The sequence below is a fragment of the Tachypleus tridentatus genome, chromosome 6 (assembly GCF_004210375.1).
Source record: "Tachypleus tridentatus isolate NWPU-2018 chromosome 6, ASM421037v1, whole genome shotgun sequence".
Classification (NCBI taxonomy): domain Eukaryota; kingdom Metazoa; phylum Arthropoda; class Merostomata; order Xiphosura; family Limulidae; genus Tachypleus; species Tachypleus tridentatus.
In genome coordinates this window covers 54212744-54232203 of record NC_134830.1, presented here as the reverse complement: position 1 = coordinate 54232203, position 19460 = coordinate 54212744, and the positions used below count along the sequence as shown (strand labels likewise).

At 35.1% G+C, this 19460-nt stretch overlaps 1 protein-coding gene across 1 annotated transcript; it reads left to right on the top strand.

Moving 5' to 3' along the window:
• The first annotated feature begins 311 nt into the window (after window positions 1-311).
• LOC143254548 (uncharacterized) lies at window positions 312-14832 on the top strand. The gene is made up of 4 exons (XM_076509712.1): window positions 312-465; window positions 8667-8794; window positions 12804-12951; window positions 14530-14832. The coding sequence occupies exons 1-3, from the start codon at window positions 462-464 to the stop codon at window positions 12945-12947; spliced, it is 276 nt and encodes a 91-aa protein (XP_076365827.1). The 5' UTR covers window positions 312-461; the 3' UTR covers window positions 12948-12951; window positions 14530-14832.
• The last annotated feature ends 4628 nt before the right edge of the window (window positions 14833-19460 follow it).

The following is a 19460-nucleotide window of genomic DNA, read 5'->3' as shown; positions in this document are numbered from 1 at the left end:
TATTTTTGTTTATATTTATTACTATTTGCGTCATTATTTTTATTAGTTTTTTATACCAAAAAATAATTAATGCTATAAAAATCACTAATTTGTACTTACCATATTTCTAACTACAGGAGAAAACAACACAAATCAACAACTATTTCCTTTCGCCTACGCATATTTGAATTTCACAAACAGAATCCCTTTATTATACGAACCCTCAGTGGACAAAATGTTCCTTCAGTCATCATCAAAACTTCAGCATGTCTCAAGTTTCTATTGGACGAGTGGAGGCGTTATGAAAGAAAATGAACGTTTTTATTGGATGACGGTGTTTGACGTCATATGTTATGAGTAGTGAAGATCATACCCTCCCATGGACGTCTTTCTATATAAGACAGAGCGCAATTAGATGACACAGAATCTTCAACAAGCCACAAAGAGAAATCTTTTAACATCAAGTATACCTGCAGATCAAGATGGGTAAGTTCATGTCTTATGTTACAATCTGAAGTTCTCACATGACATTTGTTAGATTTTAATTTACTAAATCCTATTAACGAATTGGTTTAACAGCATCCTTGGATTATGTGCCATTTAGAATACTAAGAGTTGATCAAGTTACCCATGCTTTCGACGGGTCACCTTTATAACCAAGAAAGTTTGAGAAATTATATTTTGTTCTTATTATTTTGCTTAATTTAGTATAATTTTCGAGGAATTTTCTTGTGAAACAAAAAAACAATAAATATTTATCCCTATTGATTTCTACGTCTTTTAATTATTCTAGGTAGAAATATTTATTTCTATTACCACAAATGATTCTAAGATCCACGCCTATCAACTTTTGAAACTAGTTCTCACAAAAGAAAATTGTTTTTAACAGTTATGACTTTTGTTTTTATCTTTAAACAGGGAATGATTGTAAATCTAAATCCGAACTCTTAATACTTAACGCGAGCCACTGTTTATTCTTAGTGAAATGATTCGAGATGTAAAGACATAATATAAGGGATCGAACTTAGTATCACTGACTTATACTTATGCTAAGCCAAACGTTCACTATCAGGATTAAATATATTATCCGACAACTTTCCACTTTAATTTATGCTATGTAAACTAAAGATAAGTAATGAATTAAACTACTGTGTGCACTTTCTCTATAGCAGTGTAGCTATTGATATGATATATTAGGCCCGGCATGGCCAGGTGGGTTAAGGCGTTCGACTCGTAATCCGAGGGTTGCGGGTTCGAATCCCGGTCGCACCAAACATGCTCGCCATTTCAACCGTGGGGGCGTTATAATGTAACGGCCAATCCTACTCTTCGTTGTTAAAAGAGTAGCCCAAGAGTTGGCGGTGGGTGGTGATGACTAGCTGCCTTCCCTCTAGTCTTAGACTGCTAAATTATGGACGATAGAGAAGATAGCCCTCGAGTAGCTTTGTGCGAAATTCCAAACAAACAAACAAACAAACCTTGAGTAGATTTGCGCGATATTCAAAAACAAACCCAATAATAAAACAAACAAATGATATATTATGTCGTAAATAGTCCGTTTACGTTTTCTTGTAGGGTGGTACATAAATTACAATTAAAGAAAAATAACTTGAAAAACCGTTTTGAAGGAAATATTTTCTGTCTTCAACAACAAAATGGGAATCGTGTTGCATTACACCATAATACGTCTGTTTTGTTCGAGCTGTACTCAAAATTCTCTCCTAACATTATTAAAATACAGATGTGACCATGGATACTTTTAAGGCTCCGGCATGCTTCATGGTTAAGAAGCATAAAAACCTCATAATCTGAGGAACACGGATTCCAATCTCCGTCACATCAAACACGCTCGCCCTTTCAGCTGTGGGGGCATTTATACTGTGGTGGTCATTCCTACTATTCGTTGGTGAAAGAGTAGCCAAAGAGTTGGCGGTGGGTAATGATGACTAGCTGCTTTCCCTCTAGTTTTTTCACTGCTAAATTATGGACGGATAGCACAGGTAGCCCTCGTGTAGGTTTGCGCAAAATTCCAACCAATGAAACATCTTCGTATCATATTTACATTAGAATGATAACATTTAAATTACATCCGAGTTTTACCATATTGTAATAACTAGTTTTCATTGTAAGGTTGATATCTGTGCCTTTCATTGTTATTCACAAATGAACTGAGCTTCAGATGAAACAGTTTTCTGAAACTAAAACTGATCGAGGTATGTTCATTTTATCAAGTTCTAAATCCTTGTCTTTAAGGTTGAAAGTGTTGAAAACGTTATTAAGTGATGTCTGTTTCACAAAACAAGTTTCTACACAGCTCCGTAAACACAACGTTCGCATCTCACGATGACAAAATGGCAAAAAGAAGTAATTGCTTGAGCTAAATAATTCGTCCAAAGATTTATACAGTGTATCACAGTACATATAAACTTGGCTGAGAAGCCAATCGATCTTCAAACATGAAGGACTATTCTGTTCAATTCACATAATTTTTGGTTAGAGCACCAAACTCTATTAGATTAGAACACTGAGGTTGTAAAAGCAGTCGGTTACGTTGTATGTGTGCGCGCGTGCGTTTTCTTTGTAGAGAAGAAGCCACATGGGGCTATCTGCTGAGTCCACCGAGAAGAATTGAATCCCTGATTTTAGCGTTGTAAATCCGTAGACTTACTTCTGTACTAGGGGAAAGACGTTAAGTTGTAACCTTTGACAACAACTCAGATTGTTGAGTTATCACAGTGTTTTGTTTAGCAATCGAAACTCTCAAAAGACTAAATGTACTTGCGTAATCTGAGGATTAGCGTGTTTGGCTAAACTGTTTGTTGGGAGATTGAGGACGGAAAGCGCTGTGCATTTTGTTTTTGTAATCGGTTGTTTTCTATCTGTTTTGTACGAGAAAAAATCAACAAACAATCTCTTAGGATCACAATAAACGTAATCTTTAATTATGCGTTAAAATTGATTGGTTCCTGTATTCATCTGTTTTTATTACTTGTTTTAAACATTGTTTAAATAATTAAATCGTCTAAGTTCATCAATACGAGTTAATGTAAAATACTGATATCATATTATCCAGTTTTGAATAATGGTTTATTTTGAATGCTAACTGAATTGATCGCTTGGTGGCGAATGAAAGTGTGTTTCGTAATAAGGAATAATATGCCAATCAACAATTTGGAAATTTCCCTGTAGCTAGTCGTTCGTATAATTAACTAGATTTTGACGTTATGAATAATTTCACTGTAGAAGGGAAAGTAAATTAGGACGTATCGTTATTTAGATATCTCATGGTAACTGCATAACTTTACAACCTTATTAATGGTAATCTAAGTAAAGTTATTCGTTACATTGTGGGAGGGACAATTAATTTACGTAGCTTAGCATTTAAGTCGTGTAACAGGTACGCGTCAATACTCAAATGAAAATGATTCTATTGTAAGGGTGAATTACTTGTCATACAAAAAATATAAAGAGACATATTTATAACATAAAATATTAGACCACAGGTTTTTTTTCAAGGGATGTGGACCAATGTCAGAGTGAATCTTAGACCTAGGACTTGATAAGTTTAAATAGAACATGTATATAATATAGTAGTTATAATAATTTGTCGGCCTAACATACTTTATTTTAACATGTTTTTATGGCGTTTGTTTGTTTGAGAATTGTAATTTTCCGCAAAGCTACACGACGGCAATCTGCGCTAGCTGTCCTTAATTTAGCATTATAAGACTAGAGGGAAGGCAGCCAATAATCACCACTCACCGTTAACTCTTGGGTTACTCTTTTTGCAATGAATAGTGGAACTGATTTTCACATTATAATTCCCCTACGGCTGAAAGGGCGAGTATGTTTAGTGTGACGGGGATTTGAGCCTGCGACCTTCAGACTACGAGTTGAGTGCCACCTGGCCATGCCGGGCCTACCAAACTTACTTAGGTTTTCCAGTGAGACATGTTGTAAGGCTGCGTCTTTCCTGAGAAGACTCTCTATGAGACTGCTAAATGTGTTTGTTTAAAAAGTTTTTACCGATTAAACAGCGAAGGTAAGTAGTCTTATCACATGACAGATAAGACTGCAGGCTCGGCATGACCAGGTTGTTAAGGCACTCGACTCGTGATCCGAGGGTCGCGGGTTCGAATCCCCGTCACACCAAACATACTCGCTCTTTCAGCCGTGGGGGCGTTATAAAGTGACGATCAACTCCACTATTCGTTGGTAAAGGAGTATCCCAAGAGTTGGCGGTGGGTGGTGATGACCAGCTTCCTTCCCTCTAGTCTTGCACTGCTATATTAGGATGGCTAGCGCAAATAGCCCTTGTGCAGTTTTGCGCGAAATTTAAAACAAATCAAACCATAAGACTGCTTACTTTTTACTAGTGAAACATATCTGGATAAAACTTCCATTACATTGTTCTAATGAGACTTGCAACGAGGCTACTTAACTCTTCTCATAAAGCATTCACATTGGCAAGCTTTCAGGGTCTAATAACACATTAACCAGCAATCACATCTTTCTTTCTTGTCAGAATAATTTGAAAAGATTTTATCTTTTATAATCCGTTATCATTGCTCGTAGCGCCACTGTTGAAGATAATATTTTACCCAGTTTGTTCGCATACAACCTTTTTAGTTTGTTTTGAATTTTGCGCAAATCTACACGAGGGCTGTCTGCGCTATCCTTCACTAATTTAGCAGTGTAAGATTAGAGGGAAGGCAACTAGTCATCACCACCCACCGCCAACTCTTGGGTTACTCTTTTACCAACGAATAGTGGGATTGACCGTCACATTATAACGCCCCACGACTAATAGGGCGAACATGTTTGGTGCGACGGAGATTCGGACCCATGACCCTCTGATTACTAGTCGAGTGCCACCTGGCCATGCCGGGTCCAGTAATAAAAGTACAGCTCTTGAATAACATGAAACACTTTATTTTTAAATGTGGATATTCTCTTTAGATTTTGATCAACCAGATATTCCAAGGTACTTCTTTGTAAACTCGCATGAAGAGTAGGTGCGAAATAAAATTACTAAATATTTAACATACCTATTGCTCTTATACTAATAATATTTTCATAGAAACTTTTAATATTATAATTTAAATATTCCAGGAAAATGGCTAAAATTTACGAAAGAAAAAAAACTAACATTTTCCCTTAGAGTAATTTTACTTAATTATTTATGATAATACGAAATTACGTGATCAAAATGAGGAAAGGTTGTATACTCTTGTTTCGAAAGATGTTACCAACGGTTTGATTTCTGGGTTTGTTTTATCCCTTAATAAAAGCCAGTAAAACGAATAGCAATAAACAATTACATGATAAAAATGTTTACGGAAATTCAGGCTCGATTGAATAAGTAATGTTTCTAACCCAAACTACACAGAATTAAAGCCATTCGTTCCATCGGCCACATCTGTAGCAAGAAGAACTTAATCTAATTCGTCCTTATGTCAGAAACATAATTTTACGTAACCGTGCCACAAAAATGGCAATACTAAAGTCAAAACGTAAAATGCAACCAATCAGCATTTGTTTAGAATAAAACTCGTTCAGTCTCCTAACCCTGATTAAATTTATTTCTCCATCTATTTTACATATTTTATTTTTTTACGAAATATAGCGCAGAAAATGAAAGCTAAGTCCTACTTACACACACAGTGAACATATCACATGTCTTCATATCAAATACTATTATTTTTGTAACATCATATCCAAAAGTTTCGATACACCTAAAATCATGTTTCGAAATTAAAGCTGTCTAAAATCTAGCCTGAAACATATTTTGGGCGTCTGCTTTAGTACACAGATTTTAATCACTATCTAGTTTGTTCTTTAATCTAATAAACGGGAGATTTGATTCAATACAATCTGGAAACTCCACTAACCCTTGGATGTTGGCGGAGCTGCGCCGCTTAATTAGATTTTAGAACTCGGCGTTCTGGTAGGCTTGTCAGAAGTTTCGGTGAGTTTAGTGACTCCGATCATGATAAAACATCATTTCGGTGTTCTCTGCCTGTTTCTAAAGTGAATTTGAAAAATAAACATTATCCGAAAGTTCAAATTGACCATTACTCCAACATTTCGTTCCCGACATGCTCTCGTACCAGGATTATTGTGGTGTATATTTAACTGCAGGATGCCATGCAACAAATACATATTTAATGTTTGTAAACTAAAACTATCATTATAAAAGTCCAATTTATGAATTATAAAGTCTTAATTTCCCAGTTCCTCAACTACATCGATCACAAACCTTATTTAGAAAATTGTCTTTTACAACGTTACACTGGTAAATTACACTGATGTTGCTCCATTGTCGCAACTAGCACCCTCCAGAGAAGAGGGAATAGCTTGTTTGGCGCAAATCTACACGAGAGCTATGTGCGCTAGTCGTCCCTAACTTAGCAGTGTAAGACTAGAGAAAGGATGCTCGTCGTCACTACCACCGCCAACTCTTGAGCTACGCTTTTACCAACGAATAGTGGGATTTCTCGTCACATTATAACGCCTCCACAGCTGAAAAGGGTAGGAATGTTTTATGGGACGGAGATTCGAACCCGCAACCCTCAGATTACGATTCGAGACCCCTAGTCACCTGGCCATGCCGATCCATAGAAGGAAAGCAGCAGCGATAGCCTCCTCCCAACTGTTGACAAATTACTTATATGTCTATGCTTTGATACAGTCGAGATAGTTATCAGCTGTATTAATGCAGCCTGGTACAGTCTTCTGTCCTAGTTTCCCCGAATATTGATAGTTAGTCTATTTTGCCCATAATTCCGTAGGGGTGCAGCATAGAGTAGTGTACTAAAACGTTTATATTTCCATTTTTCTGTTATGTTACCAATCACAAGAGCTCAAACTTATCATGAACAATATAGTTGATTGCGTACGAATACATATTAACAAAAGATCATAAAAGATTTGAAGTTTTCATTCACCCACAAAAAACGGTAATAGTATCTGATCAAAGGGTGTGAAATCTTCAATCAGTAAACAACAAACAAAACGTATTAATTAGTTTCTTTACAAATCGCTCACTGTATTACTGTATTACTATGAACTTATTATAAGAATGATGTTTATATTTAGGCAAGAGAAAAATATATAATTTCGTTTAATTCTGTATATCCTCTTTATGTACGATTTTATAATGTCTGTTCAAAATGGTATAATATTCTTTATATGTTAAAATTTCACTAATATATCAACAGCGTCTATCATTAGCAAGAATGGATCTTGACGTTTTAGTTTCGTTGATGCGACACAAAACACTGTTAGCGAGGCTAGCTGCTAATAAAATGAGACGATACATACGTCTATCCAACCTTTAAATTGTATAACACTGTGTTATTTATGTATGTGTACGTATTAATATAACGAGCAGAAATATTTAAGATCAGTACTGTATCTGAAATACTGCAGGGTGATATATGCATAATCAAGGGGGTAGTTGTGCTCACTATTAGCGCCGAAACTTAGCGGAAACGAACACAGAATACGTTATTAGACAATATTCTTTTAGGCCTATTGTTCCAGACCATATTGTAACAGTGAAGTCCAAGTTATGCTACTTCGATGTGAAGCGTGTGTTGGTTAATTTTCGTGATTTGTTTTAAATTCGTACGTGACTGTTACTGGAGGTTAAAGGTCATGCCTAAAAATATTAATTGCTTATTCTTTTTCGTGTATGAATTACAGAAGATTTAATGAAATATATTTGAAAGTGTATTAAAAGGCAAAGTACTGTTACATATAAAAGTAAAACGAAGGGAACAATTTTAAAGTGTCAATACTCGACTCTTTGGTATATAGAAATGATATTACATACTAGAAAGTATACCAGCTCATTTCAAGCACCTGTAATGGTATCAGTGAGGTAGTTAATTTGGTTTGGCTTGTTTTGGATTTCGCCCAAAGCTACACGAGGGCTATCTGCGCTAGCCATCCCTACACTGGCAGTGTAAGACTAGAGGGAAGGCAGCTAGTCATCACCAGCCACCGCCAACTCTTGGGGCTACTTTTTTACCAACGAATAGTGGGATTAGTTGCGAATTATAACGTCCCCACGGCTGAAAGGGCCGTAAGGTAGTTAACCTAAATATAATCGGCGTATACGGTTTACCAGACTTTTAAGTTCAAACCTTTGGAACCATAAAATAAACTTGAACTAATTTTTAATACGTATTTCTTCATTGCGTACTGTTATGATGAAAAGATGAACTTTACGTTACTTAGGTATTACCAATCAACAAAGAAAGTAGGTTCATTACAATATTTTGTAGCTCTATTTTCTAATATTCTTTGTGATATGATATCTACTCGTATATTGGAGAGAATTAACCTGCCAACAGAATATTTGGTGGTTACTTTAATTCAGTGTGTCCCAAATGTATTGATTTTAATTTTACAGATCGCGAAAGTTAAGGTCACGTGTTTCTGTATGTTAGTTGTTTTTTATTGTTTGCATGCTAATTGAAATTGCAGATTATCAAACCTCTGACACAAATTTAGCATTTTACCTCAAATATCGCATGTCTTGCCAGCCTATGTGAATTGGACCATGCTTATATAGCATTTAAGTTTCAGCATAATTCTTGTCTACCTACTGAATAGAATCGTGTTTACGCAGATAATAGAATGGTTAACCTAAAGGTTGTCTGTAACTTTTCTTTTTACAGTGTTCCGTTCTACCATTCTCGTTCTTGTGATTTTGGCATTAGCCAGCTCGTGGTTGGCTCATGCTCGCTATCTGCCTACAAGGGCTGACCAGACCAGGAAAGAGCAGATAAAAGACATCTTAAGAATGGTGAGTGAGTGTCTTTAACGTAATCCATCCGGTTTTTCATAAATTTTGAAGTAAGTAAATATTTGTTTTCTTTTTTATAAGCAGTTTGTGTTTTACCTGGTAATTTCCTCATCTCACGTAAATGAAATTTTCTGAAAATTGATTGGGTAATTGATTCTTTGGAATTAAGCATAAAGCTATACAAAATGATGTTTGTGCTATGCTAACCACGGGTATCGAAAGCCGGTTTCTAGCTGTACCATTGAGGATGGGGCTTCTGAAAGTTGAGAAGCAGATATTCGAAACACTTAATCGGTAAAGAAAGGGATAAAGCTAAAACTGTTAATTTACTAATAATGCAATATGTATATACATATGATATAACAAAGATAATTCATTTTGAAAATTTATGCATCTTTTCAACAACTAAGTTTTATAGATTACGTTTACTTAGGCTGAGCGATAAGTCTAAGAGTTTATAACAGTTTAACCATACCTGCTTAACTCGCAGTCTGAAAGCCGCATAATTTGATGGTGAAGATTAACCGAAACTTGTTGGTGTGTCAAATCTAATAGTTGCCTTCCTTTTAATCTATCGCTTTACCGCGATATTCAACAAACAAACAAACCTATTATCACTAGTTATAGAACCATAACTCTAATAGAAAATACTTCCAGTCTGTTTTCAGTAATAGCACGCAGCAAATGTTTCAATATTTACAGATGACTGAAACGTGATAGAGTAGTCTATGTACTGTCTTAAGTGATAGTCATTTTGAAAGCATCAGTTCGTCTATTTTCCTTATCGGGAAAAATAATGATATATCCAAGTAAAGTAATTAGCGGGAAAACAAACATAAGCCTAAAAATAGTTGTTTCCCTAAACAGTTTAATACATTATTAAGTTTCTTCTGTTAACATTTTTTTCCCTTCTCATTTGAAGAGCTCGGCATGGCCGGGTTAAGGCGTTCGACTCGTAATCTGAGGCTCGTGGGGTCGAATATCCGTCACACCAAACATGCTCGCCCTTTCAGCCATGGGAGCGTTATGATGTGACAGTCAATGCCATTATTCGTTGGTAAAAGAGTAGTCCAAGAGTTGGCGGTGGGTGGTGGTAACTAGCTGCCTTCTCTCTAGACTTACACTGCTAAATTAGGGACGGCTAGCGCAGATAGCCCTAGTGTAGCTTTGCGCAAAAAACAAAATAAAACTTATATGAAGATATAAAGATTACGATGAGTATTCCACAGATCTGTAAAGATATAGTGTTTTGGTTTTGATTTTTATTTCATGCACACTTAGCCATTTTAAGAATATTTTAAAGAAAAAAATATTACCAAAATCATTGTGTTCAACCTGATAAGTATTAATTAACTTGAAATTATTGATTATATTCCTGAACGTAAGGGAGATGTGTGTTTTTTTATAGCAAAGCCACATGGGGCTATTTGCTGAGCCAACCGAGCGGAATCGAACCCCTGATTTTAGCTTTGTAAATCCGTAGACATATCGCTGTACTAGCGGGGAGCGTAAGGGAGATACTTTCGTCGGCTCAGCTGTCATAAATATCGTGTTTAATATCCATGGTGGCCAGCCATAGAATATTTTGTCTAACTTTGTGTCTAAAATAAAAAGTGAAATGATAATTTAAGCACGTTCGTTGCTCTTTGTGATTAATAAAGATCACATTGAGTAAAAATTAATGATTTTCGTCGATTGCTTTTCTAAAAAAAGTTTAGACCTAATCTTGCATTATTTTCCTTATACTATTAGTATTAAATATATGTCCGTAAGCATACTTGAAAATGTTAACAGATCATATAAAATTATTTGAATAGTAACTCTTTTGTGGTAGACTGTATAGAGAAAGATAGACTTTACGGTACATGTAGTTTATAATGATGAAAATAATGATGCGTCATTAGATAGCGATAACATTATATAACACAAATTTTGTTCCTGAATAGTATGTGTTATTTCTTAATTGCTTATGTTGTAAAAGTACAGAAAATGGCCATGTTTGTTTCTTTATTTAGTATTTGGGTGTTTTCTATGGTTATGTTGTGTTTATTTGATTTGCAGTGTTTGAAAACGTGTGAAGGTGACATTTTGTGTTCTTTGAACCTGGTTTCCATTTTTCTGCTTGTTTCTCCAATATGGAAGTCGTGGCAGTTATCACATTGTATTTTATAAATAGTGTTGGTGTGGTGTTTGTCAGTGTAGTTTTTACATAGTATAGACCTTAGTTTTGTACCTGGTTTTTGAATAAATTTGGTGTTTACTGGAATGTTGTGTTTTGTTATACGTTTTTTCCAAATGTTGGTTATTTTTTCGCTGATATCGGGAACATACGGTATGCAGAAGCGTAAGGTTTTGTGGTTTGTTTTATCTTGGGATTTATTATTGTTGGTCCAGGTATGTGAGTATAATTTTTCCACGGTGTTTGGAAGAATTTCTTGATGTTGATGAAGTGTTGTTTTATTTTATTGATTTCATCGTTAATTTTATCTGGTGAACATAGTTTTGTGTCTGTGTTTATTTGGTTATTTGGAATATATAATCCAGTATGGATAATTTTTCTGTGGATTTCTGTTTTGAATTATGTATCAGTTCTTGTGATCTTGAGAAATGCTACTTGGTTAGTTTGTTTTCCTGTTCTAGGGTGAATTTAATGTTAGGGTGTATCAAGTTAACGTGATTGAAAAAACTAAGTGTTTGTAATGTAAATGTGAATCCAGCAATTGTATCGTCAACATACAAATACCAGTATAGTGGTGGTGTAAGGCTGAATTGATCGCTTGTAATTCAATCTGTGTCATAAAAATGTTGAATAGAACTGGCGACATGGGATTCTCCATACTTAGGCCACTTTTTTGTAGGTAGTTTTGGTTATTGAACATAAAGTTAGTTTTGGTGGTAGTGAATTCTGTAAGGGTTGCTAACTGGTTGCTGGGGATGTGTATCAATGAGTTGGTCCTACGAACTTTATATCCAAGACCCCAACCCATTGATACACAATTCAAAACAGAAATGCACAAAAAAATCACCCATACTAGATTATACATTCCCTGGGACTCAGTATATGAAACAAAACAAAAACTCAACATTCTAAGAAACCAAATAAACACAGTCATAAAACTATGTTCACCAGATAAAATTAACGATGAAATCGACAAAATAAAACAACACTTTATTAGCATCAACAAATTTTCTCAAAACACCGTGAAAAAAATTATACTCACACACTTAGACCAACAACAATAAACCCCAAGATAAAAAAATACAAAACCTTATACTGCTGCATACCATATGTTCCCGATATCAGCGAAAAAATAACCAACATTAGGAAAAAACTTAAAACAAAACACAACATTGCAGTAAACATCACATTTATTCAAAAACCAGGTAAAAAACTAAAGTCCATACTATGTAAAACTGCACTGACAAACACAACACCAACATAATTTATAAAATACAATGCAACAACTGCCACGACTTCTATACTGGAGAAACAAGTAGAAAAAATGGAAACTAGATTCAAAGAACACGAAAAACACCTTCACACGTTTCTTAACACTGGAAGTCAAATAAACACAACATAATCATAGAAAACACCCAGATACTAAGTAGGGAAACAAATATAAACAAACGCAAAATCAAATAGTCCCTACTTATACAAGAACTCAAACCAAAATTAAACCAATATAAAGGAAAACCTTTATACCTGTACTAATTAATAACCTAACATCCAACTGCATCGCCCCCTACAATCCCATACCCGTTTATACTCTCGTCCCTGAGAAATGCGCTCGGCAACGGTCAGTTGCAAACTCTCTCTTTGTTAACCTGTTCTCTGCTTACCAATAAAAGTATTAAAAGATAGTTTGTCTATTCTTAAAGGAATTTGTTAATTATGAAATATTATGGGCATATTGATTCATTCTCTTTGGATTGTTATAGTTCTCAGTACCAAACACATTTATAATCACTTTTTCTATAATTAAAACAATGTTTTTTTGTGATATTTTAGTTGCTGGAAATGAGCACTGAAGACCATGCCAACCTCGGTAAACCCTTCTCGGCCTATGAATACCCTCGGCCCATCGACACTGCTAAACGTTCTCCATTGGCTCTCAACGAAGGTGCCCTCTTTCAACGGGAAAGTCTCGACTGAAAATGTCTGTGTGCTATTAAATTTTAAAACCCCAAAATTTATATTTTGAATATAATTATTTAGTTATTATACTCAATTATTCGTTATACCTTAAACATACTTGTTTATTTAAAATAAATAACTGTTCTTTATATTTTAATGATAATTTTTAATTGTGATAAATAATTTTTCTCCATAATGTATAATTGTTTCAAAAGCATTGAAAGGTTACTAAACGCACAATAGCAAGATGTATTCAACGATTTATGTAAACAATATATTATCAATTTCGATTTCCTAAACATAATTTAAAAATGTGTCTGATTACAATTTTTGTACGTAAGTTTTGGAAACAAATACTAAACTTTCACATTATAATGTCTAATGGTTTAACAAGCCTTTACGACATAAGTGTAAAGACCAAATTATGATACTAAATGTGTTATTTGTACTAATTATACTTGTGAACACTTAAATTCGTTTGAATGTGTCCTAGGTTTTTCAAGTTTCGTGTAACTACAGAGTAAAAATAGCCATGTTGTAAGGACAAAATGAAAACACTTAGTTTTTATCAAGAGTAGACTATATACACATCAACTTGAAGAGTCATCGAATCATGATATACGTAATATTAAATTACAATCAAAATTTTTAAATGATTTGTCACCACATTCTTGTATATATGTATAGTTATTTACTATTATTCGAGATAATTTTCGACCCGCTGCAAAAATCATTACCAGGCTTAATCAACAATATTAAAGTACAGTTGTAATTATAAAAGTTTAAACGAACAATGCTGAATTATGTTAATATTGTCAAAAATAACTAAATTTTACAGATTTTATGGTAATGTTATATAGCAGTCGAGAGGGATCTAGGAAAATAATAAATTAAAAATACATAATAAATGCAATCGATTATTGTTCGTTAAGCCTGATGACGACCACAAAAGCGGGTCGAAGCTATCTCCAATAATAAATAATCTGGTTATTATAGAGCAAAGCCACATTGGGCTATCTGCTGTGTCCACCACAGGGAATCGAATTCTGGATTTTAGCGCTATGAATCCGTTGTTTTACTGCTTTCCCATTGAGGGACTAATAAATGATATTAAGGTAGATTTTGAAAACTTGTTTTAAAGAACTTTAATTTTTGATATATTATTTATCTTTATCCGATACCTCCCCCTCCTCAGTGGCACAGTGATATATCTGCAGATTTACAACAATAGGAATCAGGTTTCGATGCTCTTGGTTGATAGAGCTCGGATAGCCAATGTGTTTAATTATTAGCAAATTATCTAATAATTATTCACATAGTGGGCAGTCTCCCGCTGTTACGGCGGTAAGTCTACGGATTTACAACGCCAAAATTAAGGGTTCGATTCCCCTCGGTGGACTCAGCAGGTAACCCAATGTGGCTTTCCTATTAGAGTAACACACAAAACGCACACCCTGTTGGGCAAACCCTTAAGATGTATGTACTGTTAAACTACAACTTATTTTAGTGGAAAAAATTGTGGTTGTATTGAGATTTGTGTTGCTACTTGTATTAAGATATAAGACATTACTTTAACAAGTTTTTTTTGTTTTTCTTTCAGATTCTTATTGTAAAGGATCCTTCATAAGTTATGTTCTAGAAATCCTACAAAAAACGACCACCGCCTCTGATTCTAAGTTCTGTTGATAACCTTCAAGACAAAGTGCACTACTTTTCTGGCCAAAATGTCCGAAAAAGTTTTCTTTAAAAAAGTAATACTAATTTTAATTTAATTATTTTAGTTTCATTTCATTTCGCAAGGCTCAAATGTAACACAGCATTTCCCTTTTGACTGTTAAATTTTAATGTATAAGTATTGAAGAGACTTTACAAATCTGTATTGTCTTATATTGAGGAATAAAAAAATTCATTGGGAAAATATATATGGTTTGGTTTTTGGAATGTCGCACAAAGCTACTCGAGGGCTATCTGTGCTAGCCGTCCCTAATTTAGTAGTGTAGTACTATAGGGAAGGCAGCTAGCCATTACTATCCATCGCCAACTCTTGGGCTACTCTTTTACCAACGAATAGTGGATTGACCGTTACATTATAACGCCCCCACAGCTGAAAGGGCGAGCATATTTGGCGCGACGGGGATGCGAACCCGCGACCCTCAGGTTACGAGTCGCGCGCCTTACGCGTTTGACCATGCCGGGCCAGGGAAAATATATATACATCTCTCATTAGTTCATAAAAAAAACTATCCCCACTGCTGACCACACTGCGAAGGATAAAGAAATACGAACCGGACAAAGTAAAGTCTGATTTATTTTAGTGCTTTTTAACAGTATAAAAATTGCTAGAATGTTTTCATTTCGTGGTGAACTGCATAATTTTGAAACATGTGATGATTTCCACTGTATTAATGATATATGTTTATGTTAAATCATATGTCAAAAATCACTAATTTTATGAACTTGGTGTTATTATGAATTATATTCCTACGAAATTAAACATCTCACAATGATTGCTGTGTACGACTGTAATAAGGACAGTAAAATCTAGAACAGGAATCCGGGCTTTCCAAATGTAAAACAATAGTTTCTTTAACACTTAAACAGCCTAGTGTTTGACTTGAACTAGATAACCCAACAAAAGAGTTCTGTTTTGGTATCAGCTCTTTATAGTTGTATCAATACATATATTGAGTTCACAAATTACCATAGGTTTGAGCCTCGCACTCTTCTGTATTTCAACGCTAAGTTGTTTGATTCAGATGCAGCTAAGGCTAATGCAATTAGTACACGAGTTTGCACAAACTATGGTTCTTCTGCGCAGAATCTCTCTTAAATGTTAGATTTATTTAATACAATAAGCTGAATTTGAAGTAATTTTTAATATGAAAGAGGAGTGTTACATTTTTAACAAAATCAATTTTTCCTATGATTTGTAGCCTTGCTTCATTGAAATATTGAGATCTTTTCTAAAAAGGTTGTATTCATCATTGACCAAGAAATAATGTGTCACAGCGGACCCATTTTGGTTTAAAAATTCGATACCATTACGAAATAACGAGTCATGCAACTCGTTTGAAAACTTCTCTCTATATGTAAAGTGAGTCAAAGCAAACACGTTTGAATTTTTTTAAACTTAAGAATAACGAGACAAGGTTTCTTAAATTGAACACTCAATATAATTAAGAAACAATGTCAAAATAAACCCAACTCGTTGAAAGATTCGAAATAACCACAAAAATAACGCGTCAAAGCAAATTCAAATTGTGTGAAGATTATATATATATAAAATAACGAATGAAATAAAGTAAATTCTTTTTAAATGTATATACAAACGTATTCACAACTGAATACAAAACACTAGTTTTAAGATGCGTGGAAAATGGCAGTAACCCAGCATGATCATTATGACTCGAAAACAGCCACGTGACACTGACTAATTGACGCCACCACCGTGAAAACGTGGGGTTACAATAATTTTAAAAGTTTTGTACAAATGATTAATGCACCAAACATGCCCTTTCAGTCGTGAGGGCGTTGTAGTGTTCGGTCAATTCTACTATTCGTTGGTAAAAGAGCAGCCCAAGAGTTGGCGGTGATGACTAGCTGCGTTCCCTCTAGTCTTACACTGCTAAATTAGCGATGGCTAGTGCACATAGCTCTCGTGTAGCTTTGCGCGAAATTCAAAACAAAAATAAACAAATTATTTCTAAAAAAATTAATTTGAAACTGTTATTTATCCTCGAGACCCGAATACATAAATTGTTTTTGCACAATCCGCCTAACATTCATGTGGAGTTAAGATGATATGGGTAAACTTTTTATTCTGGTCCTATAAATTCGTGCTATGATATTTTAAAATAATTGATTTCTTCATTAATTGTTGAAGGAAATGTGAAAGACCGAAGACGGACTATGCGTATGCTCATCGTACTCAAGAAAAAGCAGTACTTGATTCTTTCTTATTACGTTTCAACAGATTAACCTTACATTGTCGTTTTGTTTTTTTACTTTCCTTGCTACACCCACACTGACCAAACATTTCGCAACATTGAATGAACTACAGAGACTTTTTTTTTTTTCGTTATTTGTCTTCCAATGAACCCCATTTTTATAATCTGTCTTCAAACAATCTTTTACAGAGCTGTGTTTACTTAGGATGTAGTTAAGAGCTCAAACATACTACATTATAGTCATAAAACAAATTATTATTAATTTGAAACTATTGAACCGAGAGTTGCGCGATAATAGAAACCTCTTGCGTAGCAAATTGACTAAGAATAAATCGAAAAATGTTCGTTTATGGTTTCAGATCACGTAAGTCCACACACTAATAGTTTCTCAAAGAGCTTCGAAAACGCAGAAGATTAATTCGTAAGTACTCTCTCATTTAACTCGTAATCTGAGGATCGCGGATTCGAATTCCCATCGCACCAAACATGCTCGCCCTTTCAGTCATGGGAGCGTTATAATGTGACGGTCAATCCCACTATTCGTTGGTAAAAGAGTAGCCCAAGAGTTGACGGTGGGTGGTGATCACTAGCTGCCTTCCCTCTGGTCTTACACTGCTAAATTAAGGATGGCTAGCGCAGATAGTTCACGTGTAGCTTTGCACGAAATTCAAAACAAAGCAAATCTTAACACACGATCGTTGCTAAGCCTTATTCCCCAGAACTGGTGGTAAAAAGGGAAATTTCTAATATGTTTATTCCTTCTGAAATTCGTACAATGCTAGTACATAAGGGACAGCTATCGCTTTTTTCAACTGATAGGCAACGGGGCAGGTAGCATGTCAACATTTTTTTATTTGTTTTGGCTGCTTTAATCGATTAAAGAGATTTGACCGTAACGTTTGTGACACGCCAACGTGCGAAGTGTTTTTAGTGGCAACCAGACATGAGCCATGGACATTCGGATTAAAAATCCAGCGCTTTATACATTAAACCATGCCCAACCTATATTTAAGGTAATTACATAAACCGAAAAAGAAAACTTTATTTAACATTTTATAACCTGCTTTTTATGCTTACAAGTTTAATTTATACACTCTTGTTTATAGTTAAGCACAAAGCTACACAATGGGTTGGTTTGGTTTGTTCTAAATTTCGCGCTAAGCTGCAAAAGAACTATCTGCGCTAGCCGTCTCTAATTTAGTAGTGTAAAACTAGATGGAAGGCAGCTAGTCATTCCCACCCACCGCCAACTCTTGGGCTACTCTCTTACCAACGAATAGTGGGATTGATCGTCACATTATAATGCCACCACTGCTGAAAAGGCGAGCATGTTTGGTGTTACAGGGATTCGAACCCGCGACTTTTGGATTACGAATCGAGTACAATAGGTTGGTTATCTGTGCTGTGCTCACCAAGGGTATTTGTCGAAACCCGGTTTAAGTTTTATCAGTCAGCAGGAGGGTTTAATGTGCAATAAATTATGTTTTCAATGCATATTGCTATGAATATTGTTTATTATAAATGTATTAATATAACATCACTCCTGCACTGGCTCAACGGTAAGTCTGAAGGCTTATTATGCTAGAAATCGAGTTTTCATACCAGTGATAAGCACAATACAAAGTTTATTTTGTAGCTTTGTACTTCAAAATGAACAACCAAAATTAATATAAAAACATATATCGCTTGTACTAACATTAATGCTACTAAGAATGTATGTCCATAGATTTAAACTACCGACCACAGGGAAGGTTGTCAGTTAGCAGCAACGTATCACCTAGAATGAGAGATTAATTATCACTCTTATAACTCGCTCATAGCTTAAAGTGCGGGGGAATATCTTGAGATATTAGAAGGAATCAAACCTCGCCAGCTTCAAATCCTGAACCTACTCCAGAGTCATCCTGCACCAGTCGTATCTAATATTGATGTGTTGGACTGGAGGAAACTCAGTTTAACCAACACCACCTATCGCCAACTTTTGAGCTACTCTTTACAAAGAAATAGTGAGAGTGACAGTGACATTATAATACCTCAAAGACTGAAAGGACAAGCATGTTCGGAGACAAAGATTAACACGTGAGACCCGCACATTGCGAATCCTAGCCACCAGGTCTTCGCCTATACATGATAGTAAAATAGGCATTGAATTAAAGGAATGTGGTATACCAAATTACATGACACCTGATGAAGCATGTTTTTGACATAAACCGCTAAGGTTTCGCCGATTATTATGATCTGTTAAATAACAGATTTGTATATTGTCTTATCTACTCAGAAAAATAACCCATAACTATTAAATAATTTCTAGTGTTTTTCATTTTTCCTGACTCCTCGTGGGTTTAGTTTGTTTTGGATTTCGCACAGAACTATATGAAAGAGATCTACGTTAGCCGTCCCTAATTTAGCGGTGATAGACTAGACTGTTAGAGGGAAGACAGCTAGTCAACATCACCCACTTCCAACTCTTGGACTTCACGTTTACCAACGAATGGTGTAACTGACCATCACATTATAACACCCTTACAGCGGAAAGGGAGAGCATTTTCGGTGATGGGGATGCGAACCAACAACCTTTAGATTG